At 40.2% G+C, this 17,320-nt stretch overlaps 1 protein-coding gene across 1 annotated transcript in view; it reads right to left on the reverse strand.

Annotated features, from left to right (window-relative positions):
- Positions 1-17,320, reverse strand: part of PARP4 (poly(ADP-ribose) polymerase family member 4) — a 102,429-nt gene that overhangs the window by 45,334 nt on the left and 39,775 nt on the right. The window contains exons 17-22 of the mRNA XM_021678183.1: positions 14,187-14,318; positions 13,295-13,381; positions 9,888-10,052; positions 8,932-8,978; positions 8,707-8,785; positions 4,594-4,731 (exon numbers count right to left, since the gene is read on the reverse strand). Coding sequence (XP_021533858.1) covers positions 4,594-4,731; positions 8,707-8,785; positions 8,932-8,978; positions 9,888-10,052; positions 13,295-13,381; positions 14,187-14,318 — 648 coding nt within the window. The remainder of the gene's footprint in view (positions 1-4,593; positions 4,732-8,706; positions 8,786-8,931; positions 8,979-9,887; positions 10,053-13,294; positions 13,382-14,186; positions 14,319-17,320) is intronic.

Raw genomic sequence — 17,320 nt, forward strand, 5'->3', positions numbered from 1 at the left:
AGCTTCTTTCAAAATTGAAGTCGTTCCTCTCAAACCCTGCTGTTGCTTTGTCAAGTAAGTCTATGTAACAGTCTTTAGAACCCTTTGTTGTTATTTCAACAGTCTTCAACAGAATTACCAAAATGTGACACAGAGACATGAGGTGAGAAAATGCCATTGGAAAAATGGCACCAAAGGACTTGCCACAGACTTTCAATTTGTAAAAAACATAGTACCTGTAAAGCATGATACAACATAGCACAATAAAACAAGTATGCTTATACTACTTTATGTGCCAAAAGACAACAAAATTTCAATCCAAAACCTACCCACACAATCTTTCTAAATGATGGACATGTAACTGGGCTAGAGTAACAGAGAATAAAGAGTGGCCCACTAAAAACTGATGAAACCCCCCTAGGCTCAGGCACACTGCTTCTCTCTAGATCTCAGACTCTAATGGGAATGTGTCACTTGCCAGTGTGTTCCAGATATTGGCCTATAGTTTTCTTATAGTATCCTACAATTTGCCTGAATTTGTTTATTAGTTCTAACAGTTTTTTAGTGGAGTCTTTAGGGTTTTCTATATATGAGATCATGTTATCTGCAAACCGAGATGATTTCACTTTTTCCTTTCCATTTGCATGCCTTTCATTTCCTTTTCTTGCCTAATTGTTTTAGCTAGGACTTCCAGTACTACAGTGAATAGGAATGGTGAGAGTGGGCACTCTTACTTCTGATTTTAGAGAAAAAGCTCTATTTTTCACCATTGAGTATGATGTTAGCTATGGGTTTGTCATATATGGCCTTTATTATGCTGAGGCATGTTCCCTTTCTACTCAGTTTGTTCAGAGCTTTCATCATGAAAGGGTGTTGAATTTTTCAAACAGTTCTTCTGCATCTATCGACAGGATATTTTATTTTATTTTTTCCTGATGTATACTTGACACACAATGTTATATTACTTTCCTGTGTACAGTACGGCAATTTGACAAGTTTATTTGTTATGCTGTGCTCACCACAAGTATAGCTACCATCTGTCACCACACACTATTACAATAGAATTGACTATACTCTCTATGCTGTACCTTTTATTCCCATGGCTCATTCATTCCACAACTAGAAGCTTGTGTTTCTCTAGCATTCTTTCACTTTAAGAACTCCCTTTACCATTTCTCATAAGGCAGGACCAGTGGTGATGAATTCCCTTAGTTTTTGTTTGGGAATGTATCTCTCCTTCATTTCTGAAGGGCAGTTTTGCTGGGTTTATGCTATATTGTGATTTATAAGAAATACGTATTTGGTGTTTGCCCACTGTTCCTGGCTTACATCTCCCCAAACCCTTGGAATTTCCTAAGTGATGAGAGTGATAAAGGTGTCTTTTGTTATGTTAATGAGGCAAGTTTTGGATGCCGCCTAAGAAGGGGGGCTGGTTGCCAGGAGAATCAACCATGTGACCAGAGACTTAAAACTTTCAGTTCTGCCCCCAGACTTCTGGAAGGGGAGTGGGGCTGGAGACTGAATCAATTGCCAATGGCCAATGATTTTAATCAATCATGCTGGTGTAATGAAGTCACCATAAAAACCCAAAAGCATGGGCTTCGGAGAGCTTCCACATTGGGGAACACATGGAGATGTGGAAGAGTGATGTGCCTGAAGAGGGAATGGAAGCTCTGCACCCTTTCCTCCGACTTTGCTCTATGTATCTCTTCCATCTGGCTATGCCTGAGTTATATGCTTTTGTAATAAACTGGTTCTAGTAAGTAAAATGTTTCTCTGAGTTCTGTGAGCTGCTCTAGCAAGTTAATCAAAACTGAGGAAGGGCTTGTGGGAATCTCTGATTTATAGCTAGTTGGTCAGAAGTAAGGTAACATCCTGGACTTACATGGTGGTATGTGGGGAAACACCCCTCTCCCCTTGGAATTGCGTCCAGGAACCCAAAAGAGTAGTATTCTTGGTTGGCAGTTTTTTCCTTTCAGCACTTTGAATACATCATCCCACTCCCTCCTGACCTCATGGTTTCTGCAGAAAAGTCTGCTGATATCCCTATGGGGGGGTTCCCTTATATGTGATGAGCCATTCTTCTCTTGCTGCTTTCAAAATTCTCTCCTTGTCCTTGATTTTTAATGTTTGGATTATAATGTGTTTTGGAGTAATCATCTTTCAACTGATCTTGCTTGGGGTCCTTTGAACTGCCTGCACCTGGATGTTCATCTTTCTCGAGATTTCGGAAAATTTTAGATATTCTTTCTTTTCTTTTTTTTTTTTTAAGATTTTATTTATTTATTTGACAGAAAGAGAGATAGTGAGAGAGGAAACTCAAGCAGGGGGAGTGGGAGAAGGAGAAGCAGGCTCCCTGCCAAGCAGGGAGCCTGATGCGGGGCTCAATCCCAGGACCCTGGGATCATGACCCGAGCCAAAGGCAGATACTTAACAACTAAGCCACCCAGGCGCCCCTAGATATTATTTCTTTAAATAATCTTTCTGCCCTTTTCTCTCCTTTCCTGGGATGCCTGTGATACAAATGTTCATTTGCTTGATGGTGCTCCATAATTCATGTAGGCTTTCTTCACTCTTTTTCATTCTTTTTCTTTTTGTTCCTCTAACTTCAAATGTCTGTCTTAATTCTTTCTTCTGCATGATCAAGTCAGTTGTTGAAGCTCTGTCTTGAATTTTTCAGTCTGTCATTGTATTCTTCAGCTCCAGACTTTGTTTGGTTCTGTTTTATGATTTGTATTTCTTTATTAAACTTCTCATTTTGTTCATGTGTTGTTCTCCTAATTTCATTTAGTTGTTTTTTCCATGTTCTCTTATATTATATTGGGTTTCCTTAAGATGATTATTTTGAATTGTCAGGCAAATCATAGATCTCCATTTCTTTGGGGTCAGTTACAGGAGCTTTATTAGTTTCCTTTGGTGGTGTAATGTTTGCCTAATTCTTCATGATCCACATAAACCTTGCATTGGTATCTGTGCACCTGAAGGAGCAAACACAGACTAATTTTTACAGACTAGTGTGGCAGGCTCCCTGGCTGATGGGATTACCTCTGGAATCATAGTTGTGCAGGATTGAAGTCAATTTCAAGACTGTTGTTGGGTCTATGGTGTGGTCTGCAGTTGACATTCTTGTTACCAGGGGTCAGACAGGTGTGGATCATGTCTGGTCCCTGGGTGGCTGGGATTGCTTCAGTACCTTGTTCAGTAGGGTAGCCTGGGACAAGATGCCACTTCACAATCCACAGTTCCTCAGTCAGCAGACCTATTACCAGGTGTGTGGATGGGTGCAGCTTCCACTAGGTCCCTGAGAAGGCTCCTGCCTAGTTGATGGATGAGTCCCTGGGAGGGCAAGATTGACCCTGGACTACAGGTTGAGAGGAGCTGGAACTAAGCTGCAGAACTGTTTCAGGTTTCACAGCCACAGCTGAGATCTGCAGACCTGGCTCTAAATGTGCAGATGATGATGTCTCCCATGAGGTCTCCGGGTAGGTTGAGTGGTCTCTGATCATGGCTGGAGGGCTGAAGCAGAATATAGGGCCCTTTCTGGAGCTCCCAAAGTGCAGACATGAGTATCCAACAGGTCCTATGCCAATGGGACTGCTCGTGGACTGCAGCTAGGAGGGGGCTAGAGCTGAGAATAGGGCCCTTTCAGAATCTTCAGGGTTGTAGATGGAAGTGTCTCCTGCTGGGTCCCTGGAATCACGGGTCTGCTTATAGACTATGACTGTTAGGAGGCTGGAGCCAAGTAGAGGGTGCTTTCAGGATATCTGGGGGCACAGATGGTGTCTGCAGCCAGGACCATGGTCAGCAAGTCAGCTGCCTGGGGATAAACCTGCCTTCTCAAAATGGTTCTCTTTAGTCTTGGGCTGCACTGGGGTTTCAAAATCTCCTAACTGGACCCCAAAACTCCCACATGGCACTTTGCCTGTGGATAGATGTCATATAATTGTTATTGGGGGAGGATACATGTAAAGGACATCTTGTTTGGCCATCTTGCTGATGTCACTCTCAATTTTTATTCTAATATGAAGAGACTCCTCATCATAGACACACAAATTGTCTTATGGCCATAAATAATTTTGTATCTACTTTTACAGTATTAATATTTTAAAACTATAAAAATATACAGACTAACCAGTGTAATGTCTGAAGGCATATTTTGGTTTTGGTGGGGATTAAGGTAGAAACTACAGTCATAGAGAAACATGCCACATGAGGGACTTGGTTGAAACCTCATAAGTTTGTCATGCCTGATTTCATAAGTATTTTTAGTTGTAAAATCTTGGGGTGGTGAGAGCTCATTTTGTAATGCTAGTTTTTCAGAACTATCAGTAATTTCCAAATTTAATTAATCTATTCTGAAATATTTTTTCAATAGTGTCTCCCATTTTTTTTTTAAAGATTTTATTTATTTATTTGAGAGAGAGAGAATGAGAGACAGAGAGCATGAGAGGGAAAAGGGCAGAGGGAGAAGCAGACCCCCCGCTGAGCAGGGAGCCCGATGCGGGACTCGATCCCGGGACTCCAGGATCATGACCTGAGCCGAAGGCAGTCGCTTAACCAACTGAGCCACCCAGGTGCCCAGTGTCTCCCATTTTTAAGTAAGAAGGACTATACCTCACTTTGTTTTTCTGGATGTCTTTCAACCCACATTCTTGGGGGATATGCGTCAGACAAACCAACGTGAAGAGAGAATCCATCACTGTCTAAGGAGCTATCTTCCATGGTGCTAATTACAGCTTTGCAGTCTGTGCGCTACAAAACAAACAACAATGACAACATAGTAAATAATGGAATAATGCCATATGATCGATTTGCAGTTACCTGTCAGTGGCAAACCCTTGCATAATTTATCTAACTCCATCAAGAATCAACAAGGTAGTAATAAATTCAAAATTATGAAATTTTTAGAAGTCATGACCATTATCATATCAGTTACCCTCCTGAAATTCTAAGGTTGATGTACACAGACCAATTGAGAAGTCTGAGACAGTTTCAAATCCTGGATCCAAAGATTATAGATCTATGTATTCAGGTAGAACTATCTGGATATAGCAGTAAGTACACTAGAACTTAGTGTAGTAAAAATAGTAAAATAGTAAAAATAGAAAATTCAATAGAAATCTTATAATTATGCCTTATTTTTAAATTAAGTTTTCATAAATATAAAATAACTTTTGAAAATGTGGATGATAAGCTTTAAAACAATAACGGCAATATGATAGATTGTAAAATGGCCATAAAGTCTTTCCATCCCTGTGTGCTTGCCCCTTTGCAATGTGACTTTGCATCTCTTCCCGTCAGGAGGTAGCACCTATTTCTCTGCCCTTGAACCCAAAGTTGGCCAATGTGACTTGCTTCGGTCAATCGGATATTGGCAGATGTGATGCAAGAGGCTTGGAAAACGTTGGTGCAATGGGGCTTGCCTTCCTCTGTTGCTACTGAGAACTTTTCCACTAACTATATGAATGAACCTGAGCTAACCTGCTGGATGAAGAGAGACATGGTTATCACACCAACTGACACCAGGCCAACTGCCAGGTATTAGAATAAGCCCATTCTAGACCATTCTGTCCCAGTCAAGCCAGTGCAGGCCATTAGAACTGCCCAGCCAATTCACAAAACTGTGTGAAATAACAAATGTTGTTGTTTTAAACCATAAGGTTTCAAGATTATTTGTTACACAGCAGAAGCTATCTGATGCAGAGGGTCTCTTGTTCAGGATGGACTAAATGTATGTGTTTACCTCCATTCCTAGCAGAATCCTAAAATTCTCTACCATAAAAAGGAACCAATTAAAGGGTATAAGCCCATAAAGATATTGAGAATAGGATCAAAGACAACAGCAGTTGAGAGATGTCAACAAATTTTAAAAAGATGGAAAGTTGATAGAGGCATGACAAGTGACTCAGCTAGAGTGGAGGAAGCTACTACCTGGGTCTGGTGGGGGACTACAGCAACCCAGTAAGGCTCATACCCTGGGGGTACTGCAGAACATAGTGGTTGACTTTTTTTTTTTTTTTTAAAGATTTTATTTATTTGACAGAGAGAGACAGCGAGAGAGGGAACACAAGCAGGGGGAGTGGGAGAAGGAGAAGCAGGCTTCCCGCAGAGCAGGGAACCCGATGTGGGGCTCGATCCCAGGACCCTGGGATCATGACCTGAGCCGAAGGCAGACGCTTAACGACTGAGCCACCCAGGCACCCCCATAGTGGTTGACTTAATGCAGGCCCCGTCTCTGCCAAAGTAGCCAAGCAGCTAGCACCAATAGTTAGCACCCTGTTCTCTCATTAAAGGAAACTAAAGATTCATTTCTTAGAGAAATTCAAGCAAATAGCATCCACACTGGGGAATCTGAGGCATAAAAAAGCATAGGAATATAGGGCTGCAAACTGGGGAATGAAGTCAAAGGTGGCATCCTAACGTGTGGGCCTCTCAGTCACTCTCCCCAGTCATACTTTATGAATAACTAGAGGTGTTCTGAATGACCACAGAAGGGCTAAACCACCACCACGAGACTCACCACCAAACAGCCAGCCAGCTGCCTGGGCCTCTAGGGCAGGGTCTTTGGTCCACTCGCTTCACCCACCTCAGAGCATCTAACTAGCTTTCTTGTGTCTCAGTTAGAGATGAACACAGAGAGGTCACCCAGGCATTTGAGGAAAAGCCTCTAACACAAAATATAGAGACTGAAAAAAGAAAAAGCCAGAAGAAGAAAAAAGGAACTCAAAGAAAAAAGGCAGAACACAGGGAAGAGAAGAAAAAATATATCATGTTTTCAGAGACAAGAAAGAGAAGATAATGCACCCATGAAACACACAAAGATGCTATAAAAAAGGAATACTTACAGAACAGAAAAGAGTTTTTACAAATTAAAAAATGAGAACTAAAACACAAATTTCAGTAGAATGGAATTTAAAATTGAAAATATCACCCAGAAAGTAGAACAAGGAAACAATACAATGGTCAACAGGAGAGAAAAAGAGAGAAAACAAGAGGCTCAATCCAGGGGACACCTGATTGAAAGGCAATACAAAAGATGAAGGAAAGAGGAACAATTTATTTTTTAAAAATATTAAAAAATTTCCCGGGGTGCCTGGGTGGCTCAGTTGGTTAAGCGACTGCCTTCGGCTCAGGTCATGATCCTGGAGTCCCGGGATCGAGTCCCGCATCGGGCTCCCTGCTCGGCAGGGAGTCTGCTTCTCCCTCTGACCCTCCCCCCTCTCATGTGCTCTCTCTCATTCTCTCTCTCTCAAATAAATAAATAAAATCTTTAAAAAAAAAATTAAAAAATTTCCAGCACAATGAATGAATATCACATTTTTTTTTAAGATTTTATTTATTTATTTGACAGAGAGAGACAAGCGACAGAGGGATACAAGCAGGGGGAGTGGGAGAGGGAGAAGCAGGCCTTCTGCTGAGCAGGGAACCCAATGCAGGGCTCAATGGACCCCAAGATCATGACTCGAGCCGAAGGCAGACGCTTAATGACTGAGCCACCCAGGCACCCCTAAATATCATATTCTTATGAAATTTCAGAATACCAGGGATAAAGAGATCTGAAATTCTTTTTTTTTTTAAGATTTTATTTATTTATTTGACAGAGAGAGACATAGTGAGAGAGAGAACACAAGCAGGAGGAGTGCGAGAGGGAGAAGCAGGCTTCCCGCAGAGCAGGGAGCCTGATGCGGGACTCGATCCCAGGACCCTGGGATCATGACCTGAGCCGAAGGCACACGCTTAACGACTGAGCCACCCAGGCACCCCAAGAGATCTGAAATTCTTGAAGAATTTAAAACAAAACAAAACAAAACAGACTACATACAAAGAATGGAGGATAAGAATAGCATTTAACTTCTCAAAAGTAACACTGGAAGCTAGAAGATAATGTTTTTGATATTCTGAGGAAGATGACTTTCAACCCAGGATTAAACACCTCAGCAAATGATCAGCATTCACACATGGAATAAGGATAGCTCCAGACATTGCTGCCCACAAGCTCAGGAAATTAATGGAAGCTGTGCTCTGCCAAATGGACGGGAAAAAAACAAGAAAAAGGATAAAGAGGAAAAGCCCTACAAAGGAGAATCATAAAGAAAGGCCCTGGGACAACAGCTGTCGTGTGGTAATGAAGCTGCACTGGAGTGGAGAGAGAGAAGGGAGGAAGGTCTCAGGGGAAAAACATTATCTGAATTATTGGGAGCATTCAACAGTGACCAATAGTATTCTAAAGAGTTTTAATCTATGTCTGAGTGAGGTTAGTAGAGATATAAGAGAATTAAATTTTCATCTACCACAACAGGAAATCAAAAAATAATTTTGAATCAGATGAATCAAGAACAAGCAGTAAAAAAACCTGAGCATTTACAACTTTGGAGGCCACCAGAAAGGAGGTAAAATATTTAAAGTGGTTCACTGTCTCTAGAGGCTGGTCTGGATGAAGCAGGGCAGAACCAGGCTGCTGCTTCTTGTGAGAAGCCGTTGTTAGCATTATTTTCTTCTTCTTCTTTTTTAAGATTTTATTTTTTAAGTAATCTCTACACCCAATGTGGGGCTCAAACTCACAACCCCGAGGTCAAGAGTTGCATGTTCCACCAACTGAACCAGCCAGGCACCCCTGTTGTTAGCATTATTTTTTAACTTTTTAAACCACCTGCATGTATTGCCTTGACAAAATAAAACTAATGCTAAAATAAAAGCTCCTAAAAAATAAAACAAAGATTTACTAACCTTTTGTCTCAGTTTATGTGTATCACTAGAAATGGATTCAATCTCATATGGCATCTCAATGGACATACTCAAAGAGAAGCTACCAAAAAAGAAGAAAAAGTTGTCTATGATCTTAAATATTAAACAAATACTTGTTGTCATTTTATATAATTTTAAGTAAAATTTGAAACCATAAAACTAATGTCCACTGGATGTCTGAAGAGGTTTTATATTTTTGGTACTAACCTTTGTTTTGTTCCTATTTTCTTTATATAAATCTTCTCTACTGTATCCTGTTAAAAGAAAAATATATATGTATAACTAAGTATCTACTAAGTTTCACAATGAGAACTCTAAGCTGAATGTAATGTTACCAAGAGCACAATCTACAGGAGCAACAAGACAGCTGGTCTCACTTCTGAGTAGTGAGACACAGAACATTTGCTCATGGAATGACAGTTAACTTCTAAAATGTAACTGATATCAGGGATAATTTATGACCAATTTAACAGAGATTTTGAACTATACATATTTCTATATGTGAGTATACACATACACATATACATCATACCTCTATATGCATATACACACACACAATTTATATAAATATGTACAAAAGGGAAACAAAGCGTTAACCAGTAGCTTTGGGCTACTATCTCTGGCAATGGAATTAAGGATTGTTTAAATTTTCCTCTTTGGTTTATTTGCACTCTTTATGCTTATCTAAATTCTTCATAATGAACATGTAATACAGACACAAAAATTTTTTAAGTGACTGAACAGAATAAAAATATTACACCTATTGAGCCTAACTGTGTCTTTATTCTTTTCATTTTACAAACATTACATGTATCTAAACGCAGAAATGTCAGTAAAATTGACTTCATGCCAGAAAGATTAGATTTTTTTTCATGTATTATTATTATTTTCTTTTTTAGAGAGGGAGAGAGACAGAAGTGGGAGAGGAGGGGAAGAGGGAGAGAGAGAATCTTAAGCAGGCTCCACGTCCAGCATGGAGCCCAACTCAGGGTTTGATCTCACAACCCTGAGAACATGGACCTGGGCTGAAATCAAGAGTCAGATGCTTAACCAAGTGGGCCACCCAGGTGCCCCTGGAAAGATTAGATTATTTTAGATGTTTTTAAATTCCCTATCAATAAATCACTAAAAAAACTTCTTTAAATCTTTCTAAGCATACAAACCTGAATGTTTTCATTCAAAACTTTGTCCTGTTGCCAGGGTGCCACGGTGGCGGGCATGAAGAAGACAGCCCTGCTGCCTTGGATGCTGAGTTCTGTGATGTAGGTAATTTTGATAAGGACCTTAGCCTTAGGGGGTAGATTTCCAACACTAACAGTAAAAACATCCTGAAATAGAAACACATTACTCAGCTTTCTACTCAAAAGTGCATCCATTCTATGCTAGTTAATCCCTATTACATGAGCCACTTAAATTACAGTCTGCCAGACTCTTCCTCATAAAATGAGCATAGAATCTACAAGACAAATGGGCATTGGCAGCGCTAAAGGAGAACACTGCTTCCGGTCCCCAGGGGTAGGGCTGGCGTGACATCTACGGGGGGCAGAAGGAAAGGAGGCCCTTCGGGAGCAGGACCTTGCCCTGACTGGGGAGCGTCACCTCTGTCCCCTACACCAGAGGCCTGCCTGCAGGACTCTGCTGCACAGACAGCCTCCATATAGCCCCTTCTTGAAGAACGTGTAGCCTCTCTGACCTCCACAGCACTTGGCGGAAATCCTCTCAGCAGCCGTAGAGCTAGAGCAGTTTTCACTAACCTGGTCCTCACTTTATCCCTTTATCCTGTAGTTTATTCATCATTTTATTTTTTAGGAAATGTATTTCATTTTATTTTAAAGGGGTATTATAATCACTGCATACGAAGATAAGCTCATGACTGGCTAGGGCAGAAAAAAGGGAGGCTAGATCTATTTTTTCTGATACCTACACAGAGAGACTCTTAACACCCCAAGCATATCTTCCAGTCCACTTGGCTGCACTGCCATGAAACGTACTATGTTTAGGAGCATATAATACTAATGATTAATATAAATTTTAGGGGTAAATGATTACTTTTGATATCAAGGATATCCATTTGCCAGGATATCCATTTGCAAGAATATCCAATAAAGAAATGGATTCCAGTGAAGGGATAAACAATGAAGAGATGATTATTTGAACAGTTCATAGTGTTTGTCCTTTTTTTTTTTTTAAGATTTTTATTTATTTATTTGAGAGAGAGAGAGAATGAGAGAGAGCACATGAGAGGGAGGAGGGTCAGAGGGAGAAGCAGACCCCCTGCCGAGCAGGGAGCCCAATGCGGGACTCGATCCAAGGACTCCAGGATCATGACCTGAACTGAAGGCAGTCGCTTAACCAACTGAGCCACCCAGGCGCCCCATAGTGCTTGTCCTTAAAAGAAGTGCATAAAAGCCTGGGTCTCATTTGAGAGACTGCCACATAATAGTGTGGGGTTTCTGTGTAGGGTATAGATGCAAGATGTCACTTCTGTTACAAGCCGGATAATCTACAAAACTGTAACTTGTCTTGACCTGCCAGGAGGCTGAGTTTCAAGGCAGCCGAGTGAACTCAATTACAAAGAGTGACAAGCCCCTCTGAGGACGACGAGGCACCGGAACTGTGGGGATTCCCCTAAGGGCTCCCAGTGGGCTAGCATCTTGGTGCATATGGGGGGAACTCATGTAGGTGAGGAGCGTGGGGAGCACCATTCAGTGCAAGACACATTTCTTCCAATTTTGTCCTCCTTTCTGATATAATGAGTTTTGAAATCTTAGGTATCCCTACATAATATTCAATCACAAATCATTTTCACCTCAGTCCCTTGGATGTCTAAAGCCACTTTGCTAGTCTTCTGATAGTTGGGAACATCATATATATAATATATATAGCATATGTACAATATATATATTATAAATGATAACATGATATGTAATACAGTAATATACATTATGTTTTATATATACACACATATAATGTTGCCAAGTATAGAAGAATATCATTTTACATGTATATATATATGTATATATGTGTATGTGTGTGCATATATATATAAAATGTTCCCAACTATTAGCAAATAGAGAATATATAATTTATATATTAAACATATAACACATATGTAATAATATATAATATGTATATAATACATTATATAATTATATTATTAATATAATATATTTTAGAGTGAGGACATCATAGTCACTGGATGGCAAAATACATTCTGGAGACCCAAAGGCTCTGGTTAGCAATGGTTCTGACCAGACTTTATCCATAGGTAATATCCTTTGTGAAGACTGTTTTCCTGTGGATCATTTTCCTAGGGAAATATATTAGCATCAAGGAGGAAATATGCCGACCATTTCATTTATGACAATAACCCCACACTGTTAAGCGTCAGCCTATTAAATGAACCCCAGGCTTTTATATATACACTTTGGCCAGGGGTAGCATTATTACCTGTTTAACAATGACCTCTTCCTTGCTTATTTCCATTCTGCAAATTGTTATCTTAGATGTCAAAAGCAATCATTTATCCTTTAACTCTATATTAATCTTGAGTAACTCCCCCCCACCCAACATCAAATTTTCACGATGCTATGGCAATGTGCCGTCCTCAGAGGTAATATCTGAAGCACGTGGCCCTGTCCTCAAAAACAACTAAATATCTACACTGGAGATAATGATTACAAACTGCATGCAATCTAGTATCTGCCAAAGGCATATTTAAAGCATCTTATATTTAAGAAAAGAAACCTAGTGGACATGATAGCTGTTCCTTCTTTCAAATTCTCCATATTTTATCCCTAGGAAAGCAATTAATCAGAAAGAAAAGAATCTGGACCTATCTCAGAACCCTGTAGAAATGTCTTCCTGGGATATAACTTGGTGAAAACTGGATAAATTGCTAGATAAGCTTAGTCCTAGGAAAAATGTATATACAGTGAACCCTTGAATGAAGGTGCTGACCCCTGTGCAGCCAAAAATCCATTTATAACTTTTGAGTCCCTAAAAATTTAACTAGTAATAGCCTACTATTGACCGAAAGCCTTACTGATAACATAAACCGTCAATTACCACACATTTTGTATGTTATATGTTATATACTAAAATCTTACAATGAAGTAAGCAGGAGAAAAGAAAACCATAAGGAAGACAAAATACATTTACAGTGCCATACTGTATTTAACGAAAAAAATCCGCCTACCAGTGTAGATCCAAAGTTCAAAACTGTGTTGCTCAAGGGCCAACTGTATATTACACTCTTTTATCAGATGATGAAGATTATGTACCCCCAAATGTTTTCTTTTTGTTGTCACTTCTGGGAAACTCAGTTCCCAAGGACAGAAATAGGTCTTCTTATTTGTTTGGCAATACCGACACTGTTTCCTCCTACCTTTAGGTAAGTCAAATGGTTCTGACCAGCTGGACCTTCCCTTGCTAACAACAAGTTAAACTCTAGGCCTAAAATAGCAGAAATTATCCCAGCTTCTACTATGGACTTCATGTTTCAAGTCATATTCCAACTCTTTCTCCCTTCTGGTAAGTATGCTCGACTAATGGATAAATCAAGCCATACGGGTGTATCCTGATCCATCAAGTACGCGCCATGGCCTTGACTGATGGCTTCTCGGTATTCATGGTGGGCTGCTTCCTTCTCTTTAACCTGGAAAAGATTATTTTTATACCAGTCATAATATGAATAATGATTTCAGACTTTAACAAGAAAAACTTCGTCAATGTTTATTAAAACCTAGGCAGAACCAGAAAACTAAAGAGCCTAAGGTGAATGGAAACTTACATAAAGTGATCATTAAAATATACCTATCTGGTAAGAATTTGAATCAGAAAAGGTCAACTAAAGTGAAATCTCTTTAATTAGTTGGGACCAAAATATTTCAGAGTCAACAGTGAAAAAAAAAGTTTGATTGGGACTTTATGTTGAACAAAAATAATAAAGTTTATACTACATTTAACAAAATATGAGTTATTATTGCAACTGTGGGCTAATCCTTAGAATAAACAAAGACTGTATCACTTATTATTTCTTTTGGTACAACTTTTCTTAAAAAGTTAACAATGGCGACTGTCGCATCAATTTGACTGTTACAGCAGGATGCAGAGGATCAGGTTTTTGCAAAACTATATAAAGGCTTTACCAATTTTCCATTGTGCCTCTCTTAAAATTTTGATATTGAAATTGCTCTGTTTCGAAATGCTAGGCAAAGAATTTACAAGGCACTGACTGATGAACACTGGACAGGTAGGGACAGAAACCAATTAATCAGGGAGGGATGTTTAAATGGAAGCCAACTATGTTTAAATGCTTGGTTCTTCAAAGAGTATTTCTGTTTTATGATAAGGCTGCTATTCAACCCTATAGCTATGGGGACTCAGGTGAGGAAGATTTGGGTAAATGGGAAACTGACCTTGAATCCAAAGAGCAGTCACAGTGCATTTTCTCCCCTTACCTCTCCTACTATGTGCTTCCCATTGATGAACGCTTCAAAACCACACACAGCTGCCTTATCATCCAAAGGAAAAATATATCTTGCCTCAATGGGCACAGAACTTTGATTGGTGTATGTCTGAAAAACAGTGACCTGAAGAAGAAAAAAAATCCATATACTTGATGAAACAATATGGAACAACATTTGCAGGAACAACTATTAATGAAAACTATTATGTATATTTTCTTTAAATTCCTTGAACTTTTATCATGTCTCTCAAATTCCCAACCCTGGCCTCAGGAGTTAGAGCATTCTATGATTGCAATGTAGAGTCCATGTCACATTATAAAGCGTACCAGCTGCAACTTTAGGTAATTCATACATCCTTGGCTGGAATAAAAGTCACTAGTATTACAATATTACAAACACTGGCTTAACAGAAGCAATGCAGCTTTCGTTAAGAAGACAAGATAGGGGCGCCTGGGTGGCTCAGTTGGTTGGGCGACTGCCTTCGGCTCAGGTCATGATCCTGGAGTCCCGGGATCGAGTCCCGCATCGGGCTCCCTGCTCGGCGGGGAGCCTGCTTCTCCCTCTCCCACTCCCCGTTTGTGTTCCCTCTCTCGCTGTGTCTTTCTCTGTCAAATAAATAAATAAAATCTTTAAAAAAAAAAAAAAAGACAAGATAGCCTCTTTATGTGTGGGTCTTGATCCCTCCTTGGTGTCACATGGGCCCAGACATTACTCCAGAATAGTTCTTATATCTGGTCTGTTTTCAGGTCTTGACATTTCCCTCCTTTACCTCTCTGTACATAGCCCTCCACAGCTTTTTTCATCTATCCTCATCTCTTCCTGTCAACAACTCCTGAATCAACTCTTTTCCACTCCTACCTGCTGTCTCTATTCTTACCGGATTAATTTTACCAAATGGACTCTGTTTATCCCATTACTCCCTTGCTTAAGAAAAGGCCAGTCTTTAAACAATTGCAAATTTTTAAAAAACCCTAGACATATAATAAACACTAACATTTTAAACATGTGGCAATAATAAGGAAAAAATATTTAGCAATTTGTCATCAATAATCTCTGGGAAAAGTGAAATGAAAAATAAAAGAATAAAGGAAACAAACTTATTCCATAATGCTGTCCACAACTGGATTTATGGTAAGCTGGGTTGCCCCTAGTGTATGTGCTGCACCAGAGAAAAATATTTTAAGGGGCATATATTTAAACAATGTGATTGTCCTCAAATCAACAGTCAGCACCCTCCAGGAGATCAAATCTCTCACAGTTCTGCAAACAAAGGCCTCACTGGCTGGTGACAGCCACCCGCTTACCAGGCTCACCCTGGAACTGGAGGCTGGCTGTGGCCCGAAAGGATCCTATAGGATCCCAGGGTTTCTTGGGTGTCTGGGTGACTCTGACCCATCATAGAAGGTCAGAGAGCACCCAGCAGAGGAGCCATGTGGATTGCTGACCAGGAGGACATCACGCACGTTCCCTGTGCATAGAACTCTCTTCATTTCTCTCCTGGGTATCCAATTTTACCAAACCCTTCAAGGGCACGTATGCTTGACCTGTAAATGCTGGACAGGATCACTGTCTAATTGTCCTTTGGTTTGGGTTCATGTTTTTATCCTGGATGGATGTCCTGCCTGCATCTAGTTAGCAGGTCTGTTCCCAGGGGTCAGGTCTATGTCAGCTTCACTCTCTCTGTATATCCCATGATATGACTGGGCACTCAGAAAGCAAGAAATTTTCGGTAATGATGACAGAAGTATTTTTACTAGGACTTAGAAGAGAAAATAATACACTGTACTAATTTGACATCTTAATTTTCCACCTTCAGATGAAACCACTATTTTAGTTTAGTTATTAAACTACAAACACTAAACTCATTCCTAGAAGAGTCAAATAGGTGAGCCACGAACATACAAGTCCCTGCCGCTGGGCCTCTGCTTGGATTCTCAATGACAATCTACAAGCCAGCTGTCTAATCACAAATTAGTGAAAAATTCACTGCTAAATCATGAGTTATTTATTTATTTATTTTTAAAGATTTTATTTATTTGACAGAGAGAGGCACAGCGAGAGAGGGAACGCAGCAGGGGGAGTGGGAGAGGGAGAAACAGGCTTCACACGGAGCAGGAAGCCCGATGCGGGGGCTCGACCCCAGACCCTGGGATCATGACCTGAGCCGAAGGCAGACGCTTAACGACTGAGCCACCCAGGGGCCCCATAAATCATGAGTTATTTTTTGGGCAAAGTTATCCATGGAAAAAGCTTCATCAGGTTTAAAATATCAAATGGTGCAAGTTGTCTAATCCAAAGTAATGTACAGAGGACGTATGGCTCTCCTTGTAACACACTCAGTTTTTTATCTACTGCATGTGAAAAAAATGCCCTATGTCCTTTATATTCATTGTATTTAATAGCCACATGCTGGCTGGCAGATATTATTATTTCCATTTTACATTTGAGGAAACTGAGGCACAAAGAAGTTAAATAATTTCCCCAAGGAAGGAGATAGAAAAGAATGAGCAAGGATTCAAAACTAAGCCTCCAAACTCCAAATTCTCTGCTTTACACAATCTATCCCAGGTTGTACTACTGCATAGTGGTTAAAGAGGCTGGACTTGAGAATCAGAATGATCTGGGTTCAAATCTGTGCTTTATCATGTCATTCAATGTCTCTGCATATCAGCTTCCTCATCTAAACAATGGGCATAATCACAGCATTCACCTCACAGAGTTTTGGGGAAGATTAAATATAGCATGTGAAAAACTCAATCCAGAGCCTGACTCATTGGAAGTGGTAACCACTGTGGTCACACATCCTAAGTGGCTCCAAACAGATTAGCATAGGTCGGAACATTTACCATGAGTCCACATCAGGGTCTCCCAAGGTCTATAAGGTCTCCCTGAGCTATTTAGGGATATGGGTATGGATCAGAGTGGGCCCGGGAGGCAGCAATCAGACATATGCAAACTGGTACAGATATTATGGGTAGCATGCCCTGTCCCACCCACCATACCCCATTTCCCCAGTTTAAGGTGACCACTACAATTAATCTGATTTCCCTCTGAAGAGAGGGGAATATCACAATACTGGACTCAGATGTTCTAATTTTTCTAAGAGGTCTTTAGTGGGTCAGTGT

This window comes from Neomonachus schauinslandi, chromosome 3 (genome assembly GCF_002201575.2).
Source record: "Neomonachus schauinslandi chromosome 3, ASM220157v2, whole genome shotgun sequence".
Taxonomy (NCBI): Eukaryota; Metazoa; Chordata; class Mammalia; order Carnivora; family Phocidae; genus Neomonachus; species Neomonachus schauinslandi.